General features: G+C 37.0%; 2 protein-coding genes across 2 annotated transcripts; both read left to right on the top strand.

Annotated features, from left to right (window-relative positions):
* Nucleotides 1-830: 830 nt before the first annotated feature.
* On the top strand, nt 831-8,989 carry ears2 (glutamyl-tRNA synthetase 2, mitochondrial). Its single transcript, XM_061731270.1, has 10 exons — nt 831-1,138; nt 2,567-2,722; nt 2,810-2,999; nt 3,117-3,267; nt 3,474-3,795; nt 3,908-4,016; nt 5,284-5,437; nt 6,305-6,435; nt 6,533-6,668; nt 8,227-8,989. Exons 1-10 carry the CDS (start codon nt 958-960, stop codon nt 8,320-8,322), a joined length of 1,626 nt encoding a protein of 541 aa, XP_061587254.1. The 5' UTR covers nt 831-957; the 3' UTR covers nt 8,323-8,989.
* Nucleotides 8,990-12,387: 3,398 nt separating this feature from the next.
* On the top strand, nt 12,388-27,374 carry LOC133442213 (ADP-ribosylation factor-binding protein GGA3-like). The gene is made up of 16 exons (XM_061720167.1): nt 12,388-12,504; nt 14,618-14,702; nt 15,108-15,183; nt 15,866-15,964; nt 18,660-18,783; nt 18,923-19,023; nt 19,098-19,178; nt 19,276-19,413; nt 21,550-21,748; nt 21,876-22,064; nt 22,162-22,229; nt 22,337-22,431; nt 24,451-24,611; nt 24,771-24,940; nt 25,358-25,468; nt 25,763-27,374. The coding sequence occupies exons 1-16, from the start codon at nt 12,462-12,464 to the stop codon at nt 25,871-25,873; spliced, it is 1,851 nt and encodes a 616-aa protein (XP_061576151.1). The 5' UTR covers nt 12,388-12,461; the 3' UTR covers nt 25,874-27,374.

Genomic DNA, 27,374 nt, shown 5'->3' with positions numbered 1-27,374 from the left:
CTGTTAGCCTTGGTCCACGCTGAAGCCAGATCAAGCTCTATCTCATTTAATTCAATTCCTGTAAATAAATCCACCTTCATATTCAAAATATTGGTCTCCGTGGCTGCTTGGGACTTGGGGAAGATGGGCTCTTTCATGTTGTGTCTTAGACACCCCTAGACAGGGCATAACAATATGAAGACGGATCTCCTGCTTGAAAGAGTCACAATACGCCTCTTTCTTTCTGAATACTTTATTTGAACATGGTTAAAAAAAAAAAAATATATATATATATATATATATATATATATATATATATATATATATATATATATATATATATATATATATATATATATATATAAACAAATGAAAACAGTGCAATATTTATAAATAAAAAACATAAACAATTAACAAGCCTCACAGGCAACCAAAACATGTTCAAAAGGATTAGGAAGCTGCAGATTTATGTAATCCTAACCCTTATTTAGATTATCATCGTCAGCACTTGACTTTTACACAATCTTATCCCAATGTTGAATAACTTTAAAGAAAAGAGAAAATATTGTATTTTAACATTAATGTAAATATTTTGCTATTGCTGTACTTCCAGTATTCTTATGTAAATAAATGTATTCTACATTATCATTATAATATCACTCATCCTTCTGTGCATATATGTATTGTATACACAATAACATATACCTACCTAAGTACACACATACATACACATGTACATAATATGCCTCCTCCGCTAGGTGGCAGAATCGGACAGATTCGCGTCTGTTCTCCATTTAATTCATTTTCCGGCGTCGTAGAAGAAGTATTTTGACCCAAACAAACGCATCTGACCATCAACACATGGATGGTTACATGTCACACGTTTGGTTTCTATTTATTTTATTTAGTCGTTTGTCTGGATGTAGTTTCAGTAACAGCAGCAAACTCGCACCCCATTAGGAAGCTGCAGTGTTGATCATGTCTCCGTGGTTGGAGTGTTGCAGACGGAGTCTCCAGGGCAGGCTGTTTGTGAGAGGGTCCGTGTGTGATGCGGCTGTCAGGACCAGGGGGCTGCAGCCCCGCACACTCACCTCCACCAGCAGATGCTGCTCCACGGTGCAGCCAGGTGTCAGGGTCAGGTTTGCTCCCAGCCCGACAGGTAAACTCTTTCAAGGTCTTCGTCAAGTTCCTGTGACTTTAACCAGCCAGATGGGGAGTTTAGAAACTCTGATGCATATCATTTTTATTTTGGGCATGTGTCACCCAGGATATTTAAAAATTAGTAAAATGAGACGTATTTGATCCCTCGTGGGAAATGTAATAATAATGATAATATTTAATAATAATAAACTTTATTTCTATAGCACCTTTCATACAAGAATTGCAGCTCAAAGTGCTTCACAGTTGGAACATAGACATGTTAAGAACAATGAGAAATAAACAATAATAGCAAATAAAAATGAAAGATAAAAATTATCATATAGAAACATTTAGGTGCAATGATATAATACAGAATTTTGACAAAATTCAGTTCTAAATTCCCTTATAGAACAATTACCAGGATAGGATAAAAGCAATGTTGAATATATAAAGGTAAAAATACTGCACTGAGTCGTAGGTCATACCACACACACTGTTGTGCACTGTGAGTCATATAGTAGCTCTAATTTATAGAACAACCATCACAGTGTGGGTGCAGCAGGTGCAATGTGACAGTGTGTATTACTGGCAGCAAAGTGCTTCACAGAAGTAAAAAAACATAATTAAATATAGACATGGTAAGAACAAATGAAAAATAGAAAGATAAAAGTTATCCCATTTAAGTATGGGATCAGAGATATTAAATATAATTTAAACTGTCTTCATCTTTTGAGAGATTTATCAATGAGGAGAATTAAAGTCCAGCCGTAAATAATGGGTTTTGACTGACACACGTTTTCTTTTAAGTTGTATTTCCTCAATATCTTGCTTACGAGCAAAAGTTTTAATTTTCCTGGTACTAAATGTGTGATTTTCTATTTTCTGCACATTTCTCCTTTAAATGTCTTTGAGTAAAATTCGGATTAATTTGTCACTAACATGATGGAAAAAATATTAGTTCAACTCAATTTCTCAATTTTTAATAATAAAATAATGCCCTTTCAGGATGAGTTCCGCAATTCATATGTTTCAAGGTCACTAGGATTTAGTTTTTACATAATTAATGAGTTAAAGTACCAGTTTATGGAGGAAAGTTTATGTTGTAGTCAAAATTTAGAGTCAAAGTGAGTACAGCTGAATTTTCTTTTATTTATTTTTTTTTTTTATCTTAACAAGAGCAAAGGAGAAACATCTGAAACTTTTTTGGGGGATAATTTGATCACATTTCAGTAGTTAATTCACGGGTGTAATTAATAAAACATTTAATGAGTTGATCATAACTTAAATGATTACTAAATTAGTTTGGTTCTGACTGGCTGGGCTCACTGTTATGGGTTATTTTGTATGTCCATATGTGTCCATATGATCCCAATATGATGTAAAAGCATTACTTTTTTTGGTAATTCTATGATCTGATCTTCTCTTACTTTGTTTTTTTCTTCTGCAGGCTTCTTGCATCTGGGAGGTCTCAGAACCGCTCTCTACAATTATATCTTTGCAAAGAAGTACGGAGGAGTTTTTGTCCTGCGGCTAGAAGACACTGATCAGAGCAGACTGGTACCAGGAGCGGCAGAGTCTATAGAGGACATGCTGGAGTGGGCTGGTAAGATAAGCTCATGCTCTTTTGGATAATTATAAGTCCAAAAAACAAAACAAAAGAGACCCTGATGCTAAGTCATGTTCTCTGCAGGTATACCGCCAGACGAGAGCCCTCGTCGAGGGGGGCCGCTGGGTCCATACCTGCAGTCTCAGAGGTTACACCTCTACAGTCAGACGGCCAAGCAGCTTGTGGAGAGCGGTCATGCCTACTACTGTTTCTGTAGCCCTCAGAGGCTGGGGCTACTCAAAAAAGAGGCCTTAAGAGCTGGACAGACTCCAAGGTAACAAAACAAAATGCATACACCATTAGACATTATTCATTAGTATCTTTAAATGTACAAAACATCTTCACAGATTCTGTCACCATCAAGGTTTTGACTGTTTCCTCGTTTCCACAGGTATGACAACAGGTGTCGCCACCTGCGAGCAGACCAGGTCCAGGAGAAGCTGGCTCAGGGAACGTCACATGTGATCAGGTTTTGTTTGGAAGAAGGTGTTGAGCCTTTTCAGGATATGATCTTTGGATGGAATCGTCATGAGGTGGCTCAGGTCAGGATTCGAGTATTCACAGATTTCACTGTTTCTGTGTAGACAGGAGTAATATTTTAGGTCAGCTATAACTGGCATCTTTTTAACTAGTTTATAGGTAGATTGGACAATTCCTCTTATTTCCAACCAAACTCTAATTACTGTTGTCATTTCCATCCATCCCATTCCTTGTGCTTTCTGTCATGCTCCCTGTCCTCTTGTCTTAGGTTGAGGGCGACCCTGTTGTGATGAAAGCAGATGGTTTTCCCACCTACCACCTTGCAAACATAGTAGATGATCATTACATGAAGATCAGCCATGTACTCCGGGGATCTGAGTGGCTCATCTCCACCTCCAAACATATCCTCATGTACCGTGCCCTTGGATGGCAGCCGCCCACCTTTGGACATCTGCCCCTGCTGATGAACAAAGATGGCAGTAAGTTGTCCAAAAGACAGGGAGACATATTCATTCAAAGCTTCCAGAGAGACGGGGCCCTACCAGAGGCTCTGTTGGACATCACAACCAACTGTGGATCTGGATTCAACAGTGAGTTATAAAAGAAAATAAAATGTTTGATGCAATTTAATGAGATCAGATCTAAAAAGATGTATAGAGTAACACGTAATACTGATTAGGATGCGTTTGTGTTTGGACACAGCCAGCCGGATGGGACGGAGGATAGATGAGCTGATTTCTGAGTTTAATCCTTCAAAAATCACAACTCACTCTGCTTTGTTGGACTTGGAAAGACTACCAGAGTTCAACCGGTGGGTCAGAATTTAACCTTTTTTTAATTAATCTGTCTTCAGTCCATATTTATTCTGGTCAAACTAATTAGGATAAAACCATGATTTTTCTCATTATTTCAGTTGAATCTAGCCATGCTGCTTGCTTTAGTTTAATTTTGTCTTCTGGTGCCTATCTCCAGCAGAGTGAACAAAAATTGACATTTGTTGAACCATGTAATAAAATAATTAAAATAGTTCTACTGCAAATCAAAAATGGATCCAGATCTGACAGCTTTGAGACTGGCCCTGATATTTATCTATTATACTGCTGAGGGTCAGCATTGTTCATCCATCGGCAATATGTGCAATTTAATGGGATTATTTATGTTTAAATATACCTTTCTTATTAGAGCAAGACATCACCATCTTGTTTTTGATTTTTTTTTGGTGACCCAAATTTTACTGTTTTGGTTGTGCTGGAATGTCAGCAACATGTTAATAAGAGATAGATGGATATGTTAGATCAGACTGTCATAGAGGGCTGGTGAAGGACACACTCACACATACACCCACGTTCCTTAAGAAAACTAACGTCTGCTGCAAGATCAAAATCAATATATACAGTATATATCACTGATAAGGGTTTTACAAAATCATGATACTAATCAGTAATATTTATATGCAGTTGTTTTAAAAAAAAATTATTTAGCAGAAGAATAGGAGGTGTAGTAATCTGCTTTTAGTTCTGTGTATGTAAATAATATGAAATAACTGCAAATTACTTTTAGCTTGTTTGAGTTTTCCTAATTTAAATGTACTGCAGTGTACTGTAATGTGGCCTCCTGCACCATAAATCATAATGGCTGATACAGTTAAATAAATTGCAGAAAAATATCCTTCAAAATATAAATAAAAAATTAAAGTTCAGCAACCTGGTGCACAAGTCCCTCCCGTTAGTTCCTGTGACTTCCTCCACCAAATAAATTATATTCTTAAGGTAAAAAAGAGAGAGAAATAAATCCAGAGTCAACATTGGGGAGACTTTCCTGAAAATGAAGAGTCTAAAAACTTGCGTTATTCAAAATTCAAGATGCAAGATTAAAGGTTCTTTATTGTCATTGTTCATATTTCATAACAACGAAATTACAAGTGATTCATTGCAACAAAAAAAGGCTGCGTTATGCATGTGTGTTGACTAATTTTTGACTAATTAGTGCACTTCTAACTTTGGAAATTTGCACATTTTATCCTGAGGATAATTTTCAGGACAAAAACTGATCTCTCTCTCTTGCTCTCATTTTGACAGAATCCACCTGCTGCAACACATTGAAGATGAGCAAGTTTGTCATTTGCTAACAAAAGATTTGCAGGAACAAATCCTGCAGACCTACTCAGCAGAGATCCAGGACAAAGAAGTGCTACATGAGGACTATATCAAGCGGGTTCTGCATCTCCGCAAGGTAATCATAGCAGCATTTATGTGTTTCCTGTTTTCACTCTGCTAATAAGCATGCTGACAGAAAGATGTTGCAAAAGCTTTGTTAGCATGCATGTAATATTGTCACTGTGTGCATGGGAAAATACTGTATGAAATGACGGATGGAGGCTTTTTATTAATTCAAGAAAAACAATCACAGATATGACATAAAACTATCCTTAAATGATGAGGAGGGGGATAAGGGGGAACCCTCCTGGCGAAGGCCTGCTGGGCATATTCTTCACCTGACACGCTCCAACTTTCTCATGTAACAGTTGACTGAGTGGCTTTGCACGATGTAGCCTTGTCCAAAGCCTTGTCCACTTGTTCAATGCTCATCTAAGTCTCAGCTTAATACCTGGACTGAGTATTGCCAGTCTCAGGGAGTTTAATATGTCTTTCCTGGGAAATTTTACTACTCTGTGCTCAGTGGCAAGTTTCATTATCTTCCTGAAAAAAGTTTTCATCAAGACCAAACCTACCTTCAGTTGATGGATTGTGACGTGTCCAGATCTTCGGCATGTTCTGTTTTGACTTGTATAAGTGAAGTCATGATATAGAGGACGAACCCTTTAGTTTTAGAAAAGGTAACATCTTTCCTTTCTCTCTGGTGAATTTATTTATTATATAATTAAAAACAGGTAGTATAAGTCAGGCGGATTTTTTTTCTTCCCCCTTGACGTGCCCCTTAACAAATAAACTAATGCTCATATGGATTTGAGGATTTGAGAAAATAAAAACTAAAGCATCTGTGTCTACAGGGAAGCTGATGTGATTTATTTATTGCTCAGTACTGATCTCCTGTACTTCTTTTCCTGTGATTCTTTTCATCTTTTTTCTTCTTCAACAGGGTCACATATCATCCTTGAAGGAGCTTGTGAACCCTACGTATGCTTACCTGTGGGTGCGTCCTTCTTTCTCCAGCCAGCAGGTGGCAGCAGTCACTGCAGAGAGCCATCTCATTGCCTCATTAGTGCTGAAGTGTGTAGTTTTAAGTCTCCAAAGATGTTGTACCTTTCAATTCACGTTAGAAGAACATTTTTATCAGGGTTGTGATGACTTCTGTCTGTCTATTCAGGTTAATAGAAGAGCGAGGTGAGGAGCTGACGATGGACCAGCTCAGTAAAGACCTGAAGAGTCTGGCTAAGCAGCCGAAAGCCACCAAGTACCGAGAAGTGATGAAGCTGTTGCGTCTGGCCCTGAGTGGTCTGCAGGTACTCATGTGCTCTGTGGTTTTATGCATAACAGCCAAAGGGTTTATTTTTGCTCAGCAAAACTTGTGGTTTAATTGTTGAACTTAGACTGTGAAGCGATGAAGAGGATCTAAAATTATTTTAAACTTTTCTTGAAAAATTATTCTTTAACTCTTGGAATGCAACACTGAGATGTAATGAACTGATTCAACACACTTATACTATTTTTTATTTTTATTTTGGGACTAACTTTTCTTCTAACCTATAAATATCTATCGCACACTTGTGTTTTGGCAAAATTCAAACACTTTTAGGCAAAAATTAATCTTAAATACTCAAAACTGATGTCCCTTTGAGTCAAGTGTAAGTGTAGTTTCTGAGAATTTATTTTTATTAAGAATTATTGTAGAAGCTCTGTAGGCTGTTTTCTAATTTCTTTATCATGGAAACTCAGCTTATTTCCAAATATATCAGAGCATCAGTGCTCACACTTCTGTTACTGAACTGTCACAGTGAAAGCACCTCCCCCACCAAAGTGTAAGAAATGAAAATTGTGATCCATAAGCACTTTTTTATACTGCTCAGTGAAACTGACATGTGACACACGGTATCTTTGGAACGTCCTCAGATGAACTTCTTTATATTTAACTTAATTACAGTTTTTGTTTAGCTGTGCTCAAATCTCTCTATCTTTTATTCTTTTACGTAACTGTCAGAAAGGATGAGAAAATGTTAAATGACAGTTTAATCCAAATGGTCAGTGGCAAATTCTGCAGACGTGCCCAAACTGGAACTTATCGTTTTTTTCGAGGTATACACTTATGAGACTGTAATTCATTGCTAATATATAACATAATCAAGTCTTAAGCTTTCTTCTTTTCGCAAAGGGAAGTCCTGATAAAGAGTCAGTATTCCCACGGTCATGTCTTTTATGAGCTATGACTCTCAAGTCAGTAGCTGACCTTGTTGTTTCTAAAAGAGCCCATCCAGATAATGTATAACCACATATTTGACTGGCAGGGTAAATATTTTACAAACAAAAACTAGGAAGTCAGATTAAAGTTGTCTGACTTCTGTATTTTGTATAACCAGAGGGGACAACAATGTTGAAAAAAATGAATCTAAATGTTATTAAGACTGACTGCATCCAAAGTGTTACTTAAACAAGCAAACATTAAAGTTAGACTTCCTGCATCCTATATTTTTACTGCTTTTATTTTGTTTTGCACAAGTTGCGTTTCAATATTTTAAGAAAACTGGGATTGTGCAGAAGTTAGAATGACCCTTTGGTTCTTTCAGAGTTCACTTTCACTTTTGGAATACCATTTCTGTAATTATATTTTTCAGCCAGTAAATCAGCATTTTTCAGTCAGTTTGATAAAAACCAACTTCTTCAACAGCTTGTTAAAATTGCAGCATTGGTTCCAACTTCACATGTTATATGGTGACTCAGTCAGCCAGTGGTTATTTAGGGCAGTAGTACAGAAGGAGGAAGATGTTTCTGATTGCAAAGAATAACGTCTGGTCATCTTGCATCATCTCAGTGAGACTTGAACCTTTGTTTCCTTCTGTTTTGCAGCAGGGGCCCAGTGTTGCTGAAATGATGGTGTCTCTGGGTCCTGCAGAGATCCAACATCGCTTCCAGAAGCTTCTGCAGCTTTCACACTCTGGCTAAAGACCGTCATCCGATCTCCTTGTATTCACTTTACTAACTGACTGGAGCCAGAAGACAATGTCAGTTGTTGGACTTGACCTGTATCTTGAGAAATACAAGCAATCGCTCTGTCAAGCCTACAAGTACGACTTCTACAATGAACTGAAATGTTTAAAAATATCAAAATTGTTGAATATTTTATAAAAAAAATGGTTGAACTCATTTTATGTTCCATGTTTTGTTTTTGTTCAGCAGTGTTAAACTTTACAGGTCTTTACAGGTTTACCCCAGATGCAGAAGGATGGGAAGTACCTTGGTCTTTTTATGCAAATTATGGGTTTTACTGAAGAAAATCAGATTTAATGAACTCCAGTCTATGGTACAGTCATAAAAAAAACGCTTGCAGTTCATGTGTTAAAAGACCATGAAAAAAGAGGGCCACACAATATCTATATGAAATATAACTTGGTATTCTGAGAAACGAAATTTTTTTTTTTTTGTTATTTTAGGTCCTGTCACATGTACCACATAGTGTATAACTGATTTAAGCAGGTGGCTTGAGTGGATGTGTTTGTGTCCAGGAGCCAAAAAAAACACTTCAGGAAGTCATCACATTGTAGTAAACAACTTAAATGTCTAAATCTGTTTTGTTGCAAGAGATGAAGACTTTTGACATGGAATTAGCATTTGGAGACCCCCCCCCCCAAAAAAAAACAAAAAAAACCCACCTATAACCAGTAATAGAAATTAAAATGGTGTAGAAAATGAATCAATTAAAAAAATTTAAAAAAAATCCAACTTTTAACAAGGGTTACAAAATTCTCTTTATTTTTTTAATTTTTATTTATTACTTTATTTAATGTTTTGGTCAGACGGATACAAAGAAAAGACAGTTAGATTGTTTCAGTCACGTGAATAAGAGAAACATAATGTATCCTTTTTCATTACACAAAACAGATCTACAAGACAAAACAAAACACAGAGCAAAAACAAAACACCTTAGGAGGTCTTTACATTTATAAAACCTTTCTACCAGGTAAAAAGTACAGTTGAAGATTGCAGCTTTTTGATATTTTAATTTGAGAGCACTGATGAAATATAAAATGATAAAATATGTCTGTTTCACTACTTATAACAGGGAAAATCCATAAAATAAGCTCCATTACCACAGCTACAAGAGAAAAATGCTACAACTTTTTAAACTGTAATAATGCGGATACTTTCAATTAATTTCTGAGTTGGATTTAATCTGTGACTGGTTTTATTATTTTACACTTGGCATGTTTGTTTTGATTGCCCTGTTGGTCAAGTTCACACCACTGCTGCCATTTGAAACTTTGTGCACACCAAACAAGTGAACTGTGAGTACCTGGAAAGCTGGGTGGTTGCTCTCTTCCACAGAGAAATTAATCATCTTAAAGGATCAGGCTGTAGCCTCTTCCATGCTGCATCTGTCGTCACCTTTGGTCCATTCAATGTTGAGTTTCCAGTGAGAACCCCAAATGAACCAGAATTTAATACTGGCAAACCAAACTAAAAGTATCATGTTCTGCTTTCGTTCATCACAAAAATACCACCAACTCTGAACACTTAGGTGTACTGAAGCTTTGTGTCACACCAGAATAATGATTGATGAGCCGTCCTTGCCCTACAGCTGCCTGTGTGCTTCAGTTTGCATATATTTTTCTTATCTCTTTTGTTTCCAATTTTATCTCTTTTCCCAACCGTTGGATGGCAAAGCAGTAATGCAACATGTACTTTCGCTAAATGTGGCATTATTGATGTCTAGAAATCCTATAACAATATAAAAATCTTATGTCTAAGAGTTGAAAAATTATCAGCTAAGTATGTTCAAAGCATAGAAGTTGAAGTTGTATTTATGTTCTTTAAATATTGCTGGTTCTTCATCATGGAATCAAACATCACATGCCAATGTAATGTCAATGAACAAGTTATGTTGCTTCTTGCAGAGGTGAAGATCATTTTTACTTTGTATAGTTTTTACATTTAAGTTATGCAAACTGCCAAAATTAAGTTGAGCAAAAAGTTTAAAAAAGCAAGAGTCTGAAAAGTGTAGTGACATAGGAATATAAATGTCCTGTTAATGGAAGTACTTATCGAAACTAAGAGTATGTGTAAATGCAGAGAGTTACTTGTCATAAGAAGCCAATATTTATGGGCTCAGTCCATGTGAGATTTAAATGGGCTGAAAATTAGGGCCCTGTCCGGGCTTGGCCACTGGTTTTATTTCAAAGGCTCCATGTTAATTGACCATATGGGTCTTCTTATGTGGTTGGCCCAGGTGGATTCAGATAAGACATCGGCTGAGCATAACCAATGTGAGCAATATGGTGAACATGGATATTCCCAAAATGTGGCCTTATTTTTCAGCTCATGTATAACTCAGATGGGCCAAACATATAATTGTTGGCTTGGAAATGTCTGAATTTTATAGTGAAATTAGCCTTCTTTTAATAATTTTACCATTGTACAATGGTAACAATAGAGAGTATTTAATCATATTTCTCATACCATACTCGTATATTTCTACTGTGCCTATTGTAGCCTACGTATTTTATAGTAATATGAATATATATGACACAAAAACACACATTTTTTTTTTCTTTTTTTGTGGCTTGACTGAAGCTGGATTGTGTCTAGGGTTGTCACTACCTGAAAAAAAAATAAGGGACTCCTCATCGGCAGGGCCGGCCAACCCGATTGCCTTCACCCTTCCTGGTATCGTTAATTTTTTTAGCCCCCTTTTTTGTGCGTGAAACGATTTCTTAACTATTTGACTCAAACCTGAATTGAATTAGATGCATATTTTTGAATGCCATGAACACATGGAAAACTAATCATTATCCAGCAATTCACTTTAATACAAAATAACAAAATGAACTGAATAAAATAAGTATCTTTCTTAAACAGAAACCTGTCCTGCTTAACTTCAAATTGTATAAATGAATATAAAACAGTAGAAAGAAAGCAGAACATCCATTCTGTAATAGTGCACATTTTTAGTGCAATAACAAAAGTGCAAACAGAAAGTTTATAATTTAAGGGGTAACCTAAACTTCAAATCTTTATTTGTGCGTACAACAAAAATAAGTTTTTGTGTATCAGTTTGTGGAATTAAACTGTGGAATGGTTTGAATTTGTGTTTAAAGATCACCAGCTGTGTGTGTTCTGCTATTTCATCATGTTGTCGTTGTATGTTTATATACTTAGATATACGTATTATATTTATATCAGTTATATTTATATCATAGTTATATTATATTTATGATAGAGCTTACATCTGGTATTAAACAGGTTATTTTTTGTAAAAATTATATATATTCATACAAATTAGTGTATAGTATAAAAAGTAAATACAGACATATAATTTATGTTTAGTTGTGGAAAGGGGGTGGGATTAAATAGGTTTATACTTCCCCCCCACTCCTTTTCGAACATGTAACTGAAATATTTCGATGTTGGTTTTTTTTCTTTATGTGGTGGAATGCCCACCTGTATTTGTTTTCTTATCTTTTTTCTCGTTTTTTATACTTGTTCGAAATAAACAAAACGAAAAAAAAAGAAAGTCTGTAGAAAACTTCTAAACATTGTTGTGCCTCAAAGGCCATGACTGTAGGCTACAGTTATAGTAAAACAGAAAAAAAAAATAACAGCTCAATGCCATTTTCATTTTCTCATTGGCATTTTATGACTATTTTTTGACTCACGTGTACAGTAATACGTGACAAAGTGCGTGCCTTTTCAGCTCAATACGGGACGCGTACTTTAGTTTATAAATACGGGACGATTCCGTTTTTCAAGGGACGGTTGGCAGCCCTAGTAGTGTCATGTCAGCGGGTTGGGGGTGTAATAGTTGTAATAGTTGGCTGCAGAGTCAGAAGTGTGACTGACGGGGCGTGAGAGTCACATGTCACCACAAACAAGCGCCTCAAGGCTGATTTATGGTTCCGCGTTACACCAACGCAGAGCCTATGGCGTACGGTGCGTACGATGCGTGTCGCCGCGTACCCTACGCCGTAGGCTCTGCGTCGATTTAACGCAGAACCATAATTCAGGCGTTAGACACCTCCGCTTCACCCGCACATTCACGCACCCAGGACGGCGGATTACACCCCTGCACCGGCTCCACACGGGCGGCAATGGCGAGTGGAGACGGACGGGAAACTTTAGACTCCTGGCTCAGTAAGTAAACACGGAATATAAAATATAATTGTTGGTGGTTATGTATAGTTTGCGTCTCGTTACTTTTTGCGGACCCACGGTCGCTGATAAGTAACTGCACGTTCACGCCGAGAGGGCAACAACATTTAAAGTTTATCGCTGCAGGAGGACACATTTGGACGAGTCACTGCTTTATATGTGTATTTGTTTTTTCTGCCAATTGTAAGTTTTTGAAAGTATCATCTGGAGCAGGAAGTTGTCAAACTCGAGCGCGTTCGCGTGAGCTGCGGTTTTTGCCTGAGACTTGTCGTGAACGCGCCTCGTGGTACAATATTAGATTAAATGTCTTGTGTTCATCAGCAGTGAGCTGTAAATACGTACATTTACTCGAGGACTGCACTCCACTTTAACTTGTTGATATTTATGCACATTTAATAAGTAATATTTATTATACTAACCCTTACATGTTAATACAATGCTGGTCTCAAGCATCATGTACATCTGAAAGCCTTTAAAGACTTTACATAATAAATTATGTCACGTTATACACGACCCAAATGCAACTAAACAGAGCTGAAAGAACGAGTGAATTTGGTATCTTTTGTCACAACAAGTTTTGAATAATTGTGCTTACATTAGACTTTTTTTTTTCTAATATTAATATCTCTGTACCTATCTACAACTTAGATTTGTAATCCTGATTGTACAACATAAATCTTTTAATAGAATAAAGCCAAAAGAAAAAAGGTCCAAATGTTTTGATCTATTTGGAGTTTTCTGGAAATAACATTTTAAATACAGGATCAAAAATGAAAGTAAATAATCCCTGATATTTGCTCAAATGTCCATAAACAAACAGTGTCTTTAATAGGCACTTAGGGCATCATTAACCATCTCCTTTTAGAAAGATGGATGAATATTGTAAAAAAATATGAAGAGTTCACTTACATTAATTGCTTACCTGACTTTTAAGCCCAGTCCAGATATTCTTGGCAGGTTTTGTGGATTAAACTTTTCAGTCCACAGGAAGGTGAAACCTGGACAGAAGTTACAGACACTGGTGTTCCAGCTGTTTCCAGTTCATGAGAGACTAATGTCTTGGTTGGCTGTTTTTGACCATTTGAATCAATTTCTTATCTCAAGAAGGTGGTTTGGGTCTCCAATCAAAATTTGACAAAGCGGCTATAGCTTTCAGGAAGTAGCATTAACAAATATTGGATTAGATGATCATGGAATCTGCATTTGTTTAGAAAAGACTCAGACTAGTCCCAAATTGTTAAAATCTACAGTTTGCTTTCTTGTATCTAGACTGACCTCCTTGGACTTTCCCTTTGTACTGAGTGTTTTTTTTAGGTAAGAGTATTTCAAGTAACCTTATTTTATCTTAAGAAAGAGAAACCTTCAGCAGCATTAAATTATTTATATATATATATGAATTATGAATTAAAAAGTTGTTTTTTTATATAAGTATAATAATTTTGTATAGATATTATGAAATAACAAAGAAAGGCAACACATAAAACAATTATTGTCCATGAAAAGAGCAAGTAAACTTATAACCACAATTTTTTTTAATCATTTATTTATCTTTTGATAATATTGATGTCAATAACAACTTTTTATACATTTTTATACTTGTTATACTTTTTATACATTGTTCCTCACTGGTAAATTTCCTGAGTATATATATTTCCTAATATTCTAGAGAAGAGGGCAGCATGGCTGTTTGGTGGTTAGCACTGTTTCCTCACAACTATAAGATTTCTGGTCTGAATGCCGGCTGGATCTTTCTGTGTGGAGTTCACACGGTCTCCCTGTGCGTACGCAGGTCTTCTCCCAGTACCCCAGTTTCCTGCCACAGTCCAGAAACGTGTGTCTGTCTAACTGCTGATTTTAAATCTGCTCCACGGAGCACCAGGTTGTTCACTCCCAGTCCACTTTTTCCACCATCTGTAGTGGAAATAAATACTAGTGAACATGTATTGTGTAGATAATTTACTGACCACACCTTATCCTTACAAGTATACTTGGTACATCACAGGAAGTTATTTGGTTGATTTTGTGTATCTTTTATTTTGTTACCTCAATGAAATGATTTGTCTTTTTACTGAGCATACTTGTTTAATTTCATCAGACAAGGCCGCAGACCCGAATAATCCGGCTGATAGATGGGACTGTATTCAGGGCTTTTACCAGCTCGTCAACAAAGAAACAGACGGGTGAGAAGACCATCATTTTTCTTTATTCTGACACATTTTATTTTTTTGCAAACATGCATTTGCTTCTTCTCTTTTGGTTTTAGGTATAAACTGAAGTTTTGTGCTTTTGGTAGTTATTTCTTACAACTGTGACGTTGGAGGAGAAGTTGCTTCACAGGGTGCAATCATAGTTTTTCATCATTATGAGGTGGTCTAACTGAAAAGATTGAGGAGGAACCTTGTCTCTTTCCTCTTTTCAGTATGAATAACCTATAAAATCTAAGTCATTGCAGTGGAAATTTAAGGAAATGCACTGCTTTTTAAAACTTTCAGTCCTCACCTGTTTACTGAGAAGCAGAATGACAGATAATGACAAGTATTGTTGGCTTTTTTTTCTTAATTTAATTTAATATTTCCTGTTTTCAGGCCCCAGGTCGCCACTCGTCTTCTTGCCCATAAAATCCAGTCACCACAGGAGAAAGAGGCCCTGCAGGCTCTCACTGTCAGTAACCAGATTACTCACATTTACATTTGATGTGTATTACATGGTGTATATTTTAAGCTGTAATTTTATTATCATTTTCAAATTTTATGTCAGGAGATCAGTCTGGAAACTCTTATCTTGCTCTATTAATTTGATTTGAAATGAATTTTTTTTTTGTCTTGTCTTCATGTTAACTTTTTCCTAAGTTAGTCCAGTTCTTTTTTATTATTTTTGACAACTTTGTGTAGAAATGTGTGCATATATATGATTTTATGCTCTGGAATTTCTTAAACAACCTGTTTTGCATTTGTCATTGTATCATGGAAGATATGGTCAGTTTGTAGGAATACAAATGTCTTTGTTTTAACTCTGGGGAGGATGATCTTGTGAATAATATCTGTGACTAAAGTTAGACCACATGAATATGAGGGATATGAGGATTAAAATGCATTTGAATCAGTTTGATGTCTATACAGTGACCCTTAGTCAGTGTTTTACCATGAAATGTAACTTTTCAACAGTCATGTGCCTCAAATCATGTGACATTTGAGTCTGGTTAACCTCAAACAGACTGACTAACTGAATTTTGTCTCTCTGTGTCTCTCCAGTCTCTCCTGTCTTGTGCAACAGAATGTTTTTTCTTTCATTTTTCTCTTTCCATGTCTGTGGTGGTAATAATATCACGTTTGGTGCTTTCCAGGTTCTCGAGGCATGTATGAACAACTGTGGGAAGAGGTTCCACAGTGAGGCCGCTAAGTTTCGCTTTCTCAATGAACTCATCAAAGTCTTAACACCGAAGGTACAGCTTACCAGACGCACAGATCTTTAAAAGAAAAAAATATTCTGTGGCACCAGTGCAGTTTAATTCTGTGCCTGAAAACTGAGGATAAGTGTTCAGAGTTGATTAATAGCCTACAAGTTTATAAAAATACAGTTTTTCTCAATGTTACAATTTCTGTAACTGGAAGTCTGTAACAAAAAGAACTGGGCAAGTTATTTTCACTATGCTGACATAAAAAAAAAAAAAGTATTTGTATGAAAATGTATTTAAAAATGTTCAGAACACTACACAAAGTAAAAAAACAACTTTTTTTTAAACAAAGTTTTAGATCTGAAAGGATTAAATGCCAGTTTAATGGTCATTTACAGGTAAATATTCACAGGGAGTTCACTAGAGATGGCTTGGCCCTCCCCAACTAGAAACAGTTTTCGGGAATGGTTGAAATAAAAGATGTTTAGATAATTATCATGCCATGCTGGCAGCTGACCCTTCCTTGTTTGAAGCGTGAAAGGGCAGGCCTTTTAAAAACATGTTACAGAGAAATTAAAAGAAGAGATGGAGTAAAAGACTGGACGACCACTAACTTGTGTCCAGTGGTTCAGGATTGGTGTCTTCTGGGGGAAAGAAAAACTTGCTTGGGTGTGAACTTAAATCTTAGTGGCTTTTCAGATCTTTTCCATGTGTTGGAAAAAGGAAAGTGTATGATGATCTGAAGGTAAAGTGGAAAACCCAAAGAATATCTTGAGGATTGTCACTTCTTCCCAGATCTGATTAAGTCCTTACAAACAGGTCCATACAAACTCTAATGAATACAAACAGAGCAATTGGGATGGATGGATGGATGGATGGATGTATACACGTGGACAAAATTGTTGGTACCCCTAAGTTAAAGAAGGAAAAACCCACAACTCTCACTGAAATCACTTGAAACTTCCAAAAGTAAGAATAAATAAAAAATTATTGAAAATTAAATAATCAAAATCAGCCATTACTTTTGAATTGTTGATTAACATAATTATTTAAAAAAACAACTAATGAAATAGAGCTGGACAAAAATGATGGTACCCATAACTTAATATTTTGTTGCACAACCTTTTGAGGCAATCAATGCAATTAAACGATTTCTGTATTCGTCAATGAGCGTTCTGCAGCTGTCAACAGGTATTTTGGCCCACTCCTCATGAGCAAACTGCTCCAGTTGTCTCAGGTTTGATGGGTGTCTTCTCCAAATGGCATGTTTCAGCTCCTTCCACAGATGTTCAATGGGATTCAGATCTGGGCTCATGGAAGGCCACTTTAGAATAGTCCAACGCTTTTCTCTCAGCCATTCTTGGGTGTTTTTGGCTGTGTGTTTTGGATCATTGTCCTGTTGGATGACCTGCGACCGAGACCAAGCTTTCTGACACTAGGCAGCACATTTCTCTCCAGAATGCCTTGATAGTCTTCAGATTTCATTTTACCTTGCACACATTTAAGACACCCTGTGCCAGATGCAGCAAAGCAGCCCCAAAACATTACTGAGCCTCCTCCATGTTTCACCGTAGGGACAGTGTTCTTTTCTTCGTATGCTTGGTTTTTGAGTCTATGAACATAGAGTTGATGTGCCTTACCAAAAAGCTCCAGTTTGGTCTCATCTGTCCAAAGGACATTCTCCCAGAAGCTTTGTGGCTTGTCAACATGCATTTTTGCAAATTCCAGTCTCGCTTTTTTATGATTTTTTTTCAGCAGTGGTGTCCTCCTTGGTCGTCTCCCATGAAGTCCACTTTGGCTCAAACAACGACGAATGGTGCGATCTGACACTGCTGTACCTTGGCCTTGGAGTTCACCTTTAATTTCTTTGGAGGTTGTCCTGGGCTCTTTGGATACAATTCGAACGATCCGTCTCTTCAATCTGTCATCAATTTTCCTCTTGCGGCCACGTCCAGGGAGGTTGGCTACTGTCCCGTGGGTCTTGAACTTCTGAATAATATGAGCCACTGTTGTCACAGGGACTTCAAGCTGTTTAGAGATGGTCTTATAGCCTGCACCTTTTAAGATGTTTGTCTATAATCTTTTTTCGGATGTCCTGGGACAATTCTCTCCTTCGCTTTCTGTTGTCCATGTTCAGTGTGGTACTCACCTTTTCACCAAACAGCAGAGTGACTACTTGTCTCCCTTTTAAATAGGCAGACTGACTGAGTATGAGTTTGGAAACACCTGTGATGTCAATTAAAGGACACACCTGAGTTAATCCTGTCACTCTGGTCAAATAGTTTTCAATCTCTTATAGAGGCACCATCATTTTTGTCCAGCCCTATTTTATTAGTTAGTTTTTTTTAATAATTATGTTAATCAGCAATTCAAAAGTAATGGCTGATTTTGATTATTTAATTTTCAATACATTTTTATTTATTGTTACTTTTGTAAGTTTCAAGTGATTTCAGTGAGAGTTGTGGGGTTTTCCTTCTTTAACTGAGGGGTACCAAAAATTTTGTCCGTGTGTGTGTGTGTGTGTGTGTGTGTGTGTGTGTGTGTGTGTGTGTGTGTGTGTGTGTGTGTGTGTGTGTGTGTGTGTGTGTGTGTGTGTGTGTGTGTGTGTGTGTGTAATACAGAAACACTGACCATGTAAAAGGAAATTATTTTAATTATTTGTGAAATGTAATGCAGTTATTTACAGCAATAAAATGAGCCTCATCTACATTGTCACTGATACATGATTTATTACTCTGAGCAGTACTTCGGTGCATGGACCCCACAGAAAGTTAAAGACAGGGTGGAGGAGGTTCTTTACGGCTGGACACTTTGGCTAAAAGACGAACCCAAGATCCAGGAAGCTTACAGCATGCTGAAGAAACAAGGTGTTTATGAAACTTATATTTAGAAACTAAAACTTCATGAAAGTCATATGAATACATTCATATAAACGCTTGTCATTAAGTAGTTAATTTCTAATGTGTCTTTCACTCGAGAGGAAAACAATCTTGTTTTTTTTTTTAGGTATTGTAAAGAAAGATCCCAAACTGCCAGACACACTGATTATGGCTCCTCCACCACAAAGAACCACAGAGTCTATTTTTGACCAAGAGGACAAGGCTACGGTAGGTGCTGATTGTTGTACAAAACTACACAGGTGTTAAACTTTACCCTGCTAACCTGTCAATGTTTACATCAGCTGTTAACAAGGTTATTGAACAGTGGCCGCCCTGAAGACTTGGAAACGGCCAACAGGCTGATTAAAAGTACTATCAAAGAGGTGGGCAGCGATTTGATCATTCTCATCACCTCTGCACGCCTGCGTTAATTAAATTATAATTACATAATTATCATTTATTCTCTGGGGGTCCATGCAGGAGCAGGAAAAGGCTGAAAAAGTGTTGAAGCGCGAGTCTGCTCTGGAGGAGGTGAAGAGCAGCACCAAACAGCTCAGAGAACTGCTGGAGCTGCATATAGTTAAAGGAACGTCATTACAGCTCAGCGATGACGTGAAGGTTGGTTGGACAGATACATGTAAATGAAGAAGTGTAAAAGAGCTGTGATTGTTTTTCTTTTATGTAAATAGCAACTGCAGTTGCACTTCACTGTATTCAGAGAATATAAAGAAGCAAAGAATGTCTTGCCACCAACACATTTAAAAAGTTAACTACGAGGCATCTTTACTATTATAGGATGTAATAATTCTTTTTATTATACTTTTTAATCATTTGACAACTGAGGATACAAATTTTTAGTTTTGCTAAAGTTCTCTCTGTTCTTGTTAAACACGTTTTCAGTCTACGTTACTACATGATTCTTTCTTTTCATGATGACTTCAGAGTCACATTAGGAGACACCTCTGCACTGCAAACAATACACATACACACACACACAGTGTCTTGAGGTACAAACTGTTTCTTGGCCATATTGCAAATATGAAAGTCGTCCACTCCGCAAAATGATCCGAAATGTTGAGTCAGCTGACCACAGAACGCGTATCCATTGTCTTTCCGATGTGGGTTTGTTCGTAAAGAGAACTCCATTACTTTCTGGATACAGTGGACTATGATGAGAGACATCTCTCTCAACTTATTTTGCGTGTGTTGTTGGCATCAAATCCTTGATACGTTATATTATCTAAATACAACGAAACTGGTCAGAAGACAGTGGAATTGATCAAAACAAGAAAGTACACAGTAGGTGCTAAGCTTTCTGATTAGTTTGAAATGAGCTCAAATCCTTTTTTTGTATTTTTGTTGTCTTTCTACTGAGAGACTTCACATTCAGCTGCTTTTTCCTGGAAGACACACTAAGAACTTTACTTTAATTTTCTTTTTTACTTCTGTTAAGTAAAATTAAACATTAACATCCTTTAACAATTTATAGGTTTAAGTGTTTTGTATTAAGAAAAAAAACTCCTAACTTTTCTGGATAGCAACATGAAAACACTTTTCCATCTCTATGACCAAGGTTTGATGTATTAACAGTATTCTTTGCACAAGAGTCACCCTCTGAAAAAAATGTAGTTTTTAACTTTATTACACCAATACGATGTTTATAAATGTAATAAGAGATATAATGAGTAAAATCAGCCATCAGTGCCATGGAGATGTATTTCTGCTGTGAATCTGTGCCCCCTACAGTCTGAGACAGCCAACATGTTTCATGGAGAAACCTAACGAGCCGGTCCTTACTGGCACGTTACAGCGATTTGAATGCACCACAACACATGAGTTTAGACCAGGGCAGCAGTCTTTTCTAACATTTGTTATCGGTATTGTTGAAAGCAATCGAGAGAGAGCATGGCTGTTCTGATACTTCCACTTGCAACTTTGAAAGTCCTTGAGAGCCTTTCTCTGGCTACAAAAATATTAAAAGTGGCATACAGTATAGTGTTGTAATAGTGTAGGAGTCAATTTTGTAGGCGGGCCAGTGTTGGCCAGATTAACATCTTCATTATTTTCTGACTGGGGAAACGGGTGGGAAGCCATACCCCAAGGCATTTGGTTGCCATGTTACATTTGTTTGTGGCAAAATCTTTCAAATATACAATATTCAGGAACACAGACAAGATTCTGGGAGATTTTAACTGCTGGACTGGGACAAAAACTGTAATATGTATTTTCTTGGATCTCTTCATATTGATTCTCTTCTTATCATTCCTTTCTTTTTCTTAAGGATTATTGGTCTGTCATTAAAGATCAGTTATTGAGTTTCACAATTACTGTCAGGCACAAAATTTTAAGTAAACCACAAATTTCAGTTTAATCACTGGCAGCCAGTTTGTCTCAGCTTACCGGTAGTTGCTGGAAGGACATTAAAGCAGCAGATGTAGAAACTTTTAAAGCTACAATAGACATGACATTACAAATGTTTCATGTTTATTTTAAATATAATTAGCAGGTTTACAAGAAAATGCCACAGATTTTCAGTGTGCTCTCAGACACTTGAAAACCACCGTAGATTGCAGATCATATTCACTTTTTTCATGGATACAAAACTTTGTATCTAATAGAATCTGTTTCAGTCACTATTATTATTTTCTTTAGTTAAGGTATCAACAAATCATGTCCACGTGTGTACTTATTGTGTAAAAACATGATTTTAAAATGTAGCCGTTCAGCATTTGCTCTCCTCTCTCACAACTCCAGGCACTTTATGAGCGCTGTGACCGGCTGAGGCCCAGCCTTTTCCGGCTGGCCAGTGACACGATGGACGATGACGCTGCTCTGGCACAGATCCTGGCGGCCAATGACGAACTAACACTTGTAGTAAACTCTTACAAAGACTTGAAAGGGGGAGGCGGGAGTGGAGGAAGAGCAAGAAGTAAAAGTGAAGAAGTGACCATAGGTAGAATCTTTACGCCTCATGTATTCACCCTTTTGCATTTAGTCCCTTTGGGAAAAGAAAAAAAACAAAAAACCTTGCCCTTGTGTCTGGTTCAGTTGTATGATCTTGTTGTTTTTCTTATGTTTAGCTCCTACAAGCCCAAGGGAGATTAAGAGCTACCACCTCATTGATCTATCAGCACTGGACTCTCCACAGACCCAAAGAAAAGCTGATTCACCCCCTCCGTTTGAATCCTCTTCATCCTTCTTCTCCTCTCATATGGACAACACGTTTTTTTCAAAAGCTGAACAGAACTTAAATGACTTCAATGACTTAGGTGAATTCATACCATCCAAAGTATTGGCTTAAATGTCCATCTCTTACAGTATCTTTAGCATTTCTTCATGTAACAATGTAATATTGTGTAATTGCAGAGTTTGATAATATTGTCTCAAAAAAGACTGAAGATGATCCAAAGTCATATTATGAAGAACTGATGCGGGTGAGACTTGAGTATAAATATATATATTTTTTAAATCAACTGTAACTTTAACAACTGTTAACTTTCTGTTGTTTTTTTTCTTCTTTTTTGCTGTTTTTCTTTTTTAGCTTGACGGAGATGTTCAGATGACAAATGTTGAACAGAATGGAGGAGGAGATATTCTGCTGAGAGCCCGTGGATGTACAAACGGACCAAATATTTGGTAAGAATGACTTCATTGGGCCAGTGCTGTCTGACTACAGATCACAATATTCTGGTTTCAACTCGGGGGTGATCTGAGTTCATGTTGTGCCTTGTCACAGCTATGAAGCGGTCACAAACCTGCATTCTTCTTCTATTCTAACATTCTTATCACAAGCCCAGATAAATGGGGAGGGTTGCGTCATCAAGGGCATCTGAAGTAAAACCTATACCAAATCAATATCCGGACCACAGTGATAAGTTCTGGCAACCTGTAAAAATGAGAAAAGCCAAAGGAGGTGAACTGGATTGGAGACTAAATGCTTGCAAATATCAGATCGATTGACAGTTTATACATTTTGCAGCATTTTTTGTTACTTATTTGATTTATAAGCAGAATTAAGATTAATCATTATGTATAATAGATATCAATTGTATCAGAAAGCATAGTGAAACCTTGGATGCAGCAGAACTGTGAAAGCACAACTGTATCAGTCTGAACATTATTAATCCCAATAGGAAAAGAAGCGCTGGTACTGTAAATGAGAAGGAAAAAAACTACCAAAAGAAGTTGTTGCGCATGTGCAGTATCCTCTGTTATGTTTAGCAACACATTTTTCTACATTCAGCTCCAGATTATTCTGGCATAGAGCCATTCTCCTTGATCAGTTTGTTCGGTCTTAAAGTCATTGGCTCTAGTGCTCCGCTCTCAACAGATAACTGCTGTAAAGACTATAGAATTATAAAAATATGCATAATGCTGCTGCAAACATTGAGGCCTCTAAGCTTCTATCAGAAGTCATGTCTGCTCTGCTCCTACTTGTAGGCTGCCTGAGTATTGCATTTCTACTCCATGCTATTGTAAGCACTGATTTGTGGCTCTTGAACCAACTGGTCTAGATGAGCTAATCTTTCCAAGGAACATGAATGATTAGTTTACACCCGTGGGTCGATCTTGTTCCACTGAGCTGCCAGGTCTCAGCTCTTTCAGGGCATTGCAGAGCTGTGGAGAGTTGCTTTATCAGCCATTTTGACTCACTGAAGGTTTCAAAGAGAATGTTGTAGACTTGATTAGTGTCGACTATAAAAGTTGGTTAAACATCAGTGAGTGAGTGACTCAAAGAAAACAAGGATTGGTGAACCCAAACGTTAATAGCAATTATTTTCTTTTTGGTGAATGTTGTAATCCTGGTATGACTGATCTGTTCCTTCACAGGTTTTTATTTATTTATTTTTTTTACAATACAGGCTATACAAGTAACTGTTTTTTTGGGATATCTTTGACGTGGCATATTGTGTTTATTGACACAAAAAAAAGAATAAAAAAAATGGATTTCTCAGTAGTCTATTGTGATGCATTTACTGACCCCTTCGAAAAAATAAAATCAGTCCTGTCACTGCTGGGTATAAGATGTGTTAACTGCCTTGGAAAAAAATGTATAAATTCCAGAGTGGAGGTAGGGAGATGTGTGGAGGAATAAAATGATTATAATAATTAATAATAAAAACAATAATCTGTTTTTTGCTACATTATTTTTGGTAGATGCCTTTTTTTCTTAATTTGAAAACGAGTCAGGAAAGGGATTTGAACATTCTCATAATTTACCAGCAAAATTGCTACTTTAAGGTGGACTTAAAAAGGGATTTTCACCATAAGGTCTTGCTCTTTCACAAATTTCTAAATGATACATTTCTGAATCTGAAATGTGTATTTATGACATCTGCCTTATAAGTTAATATCTGACTAGTAAAATGTTTAAGATTAGACCTAAAATGAATTTAATGATAACAAATCAGGAGAGAAGGAAAGTCTTTTCTGGTAAGACTATAATCCGCCTCCTTTTTGTGACAGGAACCAGCATCCCCCTACTGCCCATTCAAGAAAATGCGTGTTTAAAGCACTTGGACTTGTGTTCACTCTTTTTTTATTTTTCATCACTTATACTTAACATGTGGTTTCTCATGGTGTGTATGTTAACAGTTTGTCTTCCTGATTTTGTTTGACTTCATATTGTGAAAGTTTGGTCATCTTCTCTGTCAGGTCACTCCCTCACACTCAACAGTTCACAGAACCAGGATCCTCTTCAAAGTCACCCGAACAACCAAATGAAGTTTCTGGATCTCCACTGAAACTGGAGGAAAGCTCATTTCCCTTTCAGCCACTGAAGAATATCTTCGTTCCTTTGGAGACCATCAAACCTAGTATGTGTCCTAAGCCTTTTATAACGTTTTATAACCTTTGGCACCTGAGAGAAACGTCACTTTCACTGCATTCTGCCAGCAGTCATTTTTTATAACATGTTTAGCTTTCGCATGATTGGCTCATCAGAAGCCTAACTGTTGTTCTGTCGTGTTCGTTAGGTCAGCTACAGCCAGTCACGCTGTACAACCAGGCCGGTATCCACGTGTCGCTACATTTTGCCAAAGATTGTCCAGCCGGGCATCCAGATGTGGCTGTGGTTGTCATGTCTGCAGTGAACACATCTGCTCTTGATGTGAAAGACTTCATGTTCCAAGTGGCTGTTCCAAAGGTAGCAAACTGGTTCACATTAGCAAGACCGACTAACAGAGTAGTTTTAAATCATTTTCATTACATCTTTTGTTATTTCAGTGGGCAGAGCATCTTCAACAATATTTTACATTACCTGTTTTGTTGGTGAATAAAGTTTTTTTTCATGCATATTTGATTTCTCATTTGAATCAACATTATAGAAAGGCCAGCTCTCTCAAAGTGATTAAAATGTTTTTGTACAGTTTAGCTGCTTAAATACGTCTAGCTTCTGCTTTTGTTAAAATTACCTTGAAATTGAATATACGTTTTTTTCCTTGAGTCGTTGGCTAGAAGAATTAGAGAAATAGTTTTTTAACCTTTAACCTTGTAGGATTTCATAAACTTTATGTTTATTTTGATCAAGACACCTAATTCTTCTTCAAAAACTGTCTTGCAGAGCATGTTGGTGAAACTTCAGCCCGCCAGCAGGACACACCTCCCCCCTTACAACCCTCTCCTTCCTCCACCTGCAGTGTCACAGGTCATCCTGTTAGCTAATCCTCAAAGTGTGAGTATAAATGCATTTTCATGTTAGTGGTTTTCTTTGTTAGACTATTTAGAAAAGATAATGACTACGAAATCAAGATTTGTTATTGGATATTTGCTGTACAGATGAGAGAGCAGACATAAAAAGGCAGGATAGACCTGTCCACAAAATTATAGTTGCAGTTGAACACCCTGTCCTGCATTTAATTATATAGTACAAGACAAAACACCCCAAAATATATTTATTTTATTTTTAAGACAGCTTGATTTCATCTGTTCATCTGAAAGCCTAAAAAGTACCCGTTTCTTTCCTAAGCGTAAGGTTCGTCTGCGTTACAAGCTGGCACTGACGCATGGAGACCAACAGCTGAACGAGACCAGAGACATTGACAGCTTTCCTGACTGGACCTCTTTAATCACCCGCTAAAAATTCTGCATCCTCTGAGCAGCACTCTGTGCTGAATCTGAAATCTAGCAGTTCACAGCAGGAGAAGAAGGCATACTCAGGGAGAAAAGAACCATTCTACTTAAAGTTGGAGAAGTCTTAAAGTTAACATAGCGATCATCCAGTGTTTAGACCGGGGTCATCTTGTTCAGGATTACGATGGGGACACGGGGAACACCCTGAGCAGGTCTCCACTCCAGAGACAAATGAAACAACCAGCAATCACTCCCCTGAAAAATGTAGAATCCTCAATTAGACAAACGCATGTTTTTGGACTGTATGAAAAACCAAAGAAAGACATTTTGTGTTAAAAACTGTACCGTAGCGACATTTTCAATTCAAACTTTGAGTCTGATTTGCTGTAATCTGATTAGTTATCCATCAGCCAGCTGATCTCTTCCAGCAGCCAGTCTCCTCTGCAGCAGATGGAGCAGGAACGATGCCACAGGGCTTTAAGCTTGTGTTTTTGTGAAACGTTTACCCATCTGGGGTTGGAGCTTTGGTTAGTGCCGCAGTCTAGTTTTTCTGTTGTTGTTTGCAGCATAAACATGTCTGCTTTAGGTATGTAAAACATTTTTGATGAGCAATCTCCGAACAAAAGTCAGTTTGACTTAGTTAAATAACTATGATGCCTGTTTACTGTTTAAAGTCGTGTTTACTATTGATTATTCAAAAGTCAGCAGTTCACCAGGGTTTCTTCATCCCCTGATTTCTGTCTTATGTTGTTCTCAACACAATGTCATAAAACAGTTTGTTCACCGTCCGTCAACCACATCTGTGTATGTTGACAAGTTACTGGTTACGTCTGTGCACATTAAATAGTTGTATTTATTTGGCCTGAAATGGAAGATGATGTGCTTTTAATGTGTATTTATTTTAAAGATGAGGTTTCCAAGGGAGTGAAGGCTTTTGCTTCTTCCTTGAGGTCAAACTTGGTGAAAACTGTGATTTGTCATCATTCTGTTGTATTTCTTAATTTATATCAGTGTTTCTAAGAAGTTTTGATTCACTTCAAACAATTAAAGAAAATTGTTTGCCACTTTGACCAATACTTTTGCTTAGACAGTAAGAAAAGGAAAATCAACAAATTCATTATGTACAAGAAAATAAACCTGTAGCAGAAAAGTGTGTTAAGAGACAGAGTTCTAACAGTATTAAAATTTGGTTTAACATTGTTGGCACTCTTATTACTTTTTTTTTTTCCTTTTTCCTGCAAATAACATTTGTAATTGCAACACATTTGTTTATGTTGGATCTTTCGAGTCTTTTGTTTGTCGCTTATTTGCTTTTCTGTTCAGTCAGAAACTTGTCTTGATCTGCCTGTTTGCTGGCGTTGCTGCTCATGGTCTTTGCAGCCGGATTTGATGCCATTGTTTTATTTTTCATGACCATAAGCAGTGTTTTCTTACCTACCGGCATACCTGTGTTGTGTTATAATGCCTTAAAGTTGCCATTCAAGCCCAAAATAAAGAGTTCACAATCA

The sequence above is a fragment of the Cololabis saira genome, chromosome 1, assembly GCF_033807715.1.
Source record: "Cololabis saira isolate AMF1-May2022 chromosome 1, fColSai1.1, whole genome shotgun sequence".
Taxonomy (NCBI): domain Eukaryota; kingdom Metazoa; phylum Chordata; class Actinopteri; order Beloniformes; family Belonidae; genus Cololabis; species Cololabis saira.
This window is presented reverse-complemented; position numbering and strand designations above follow the sequence as displayed.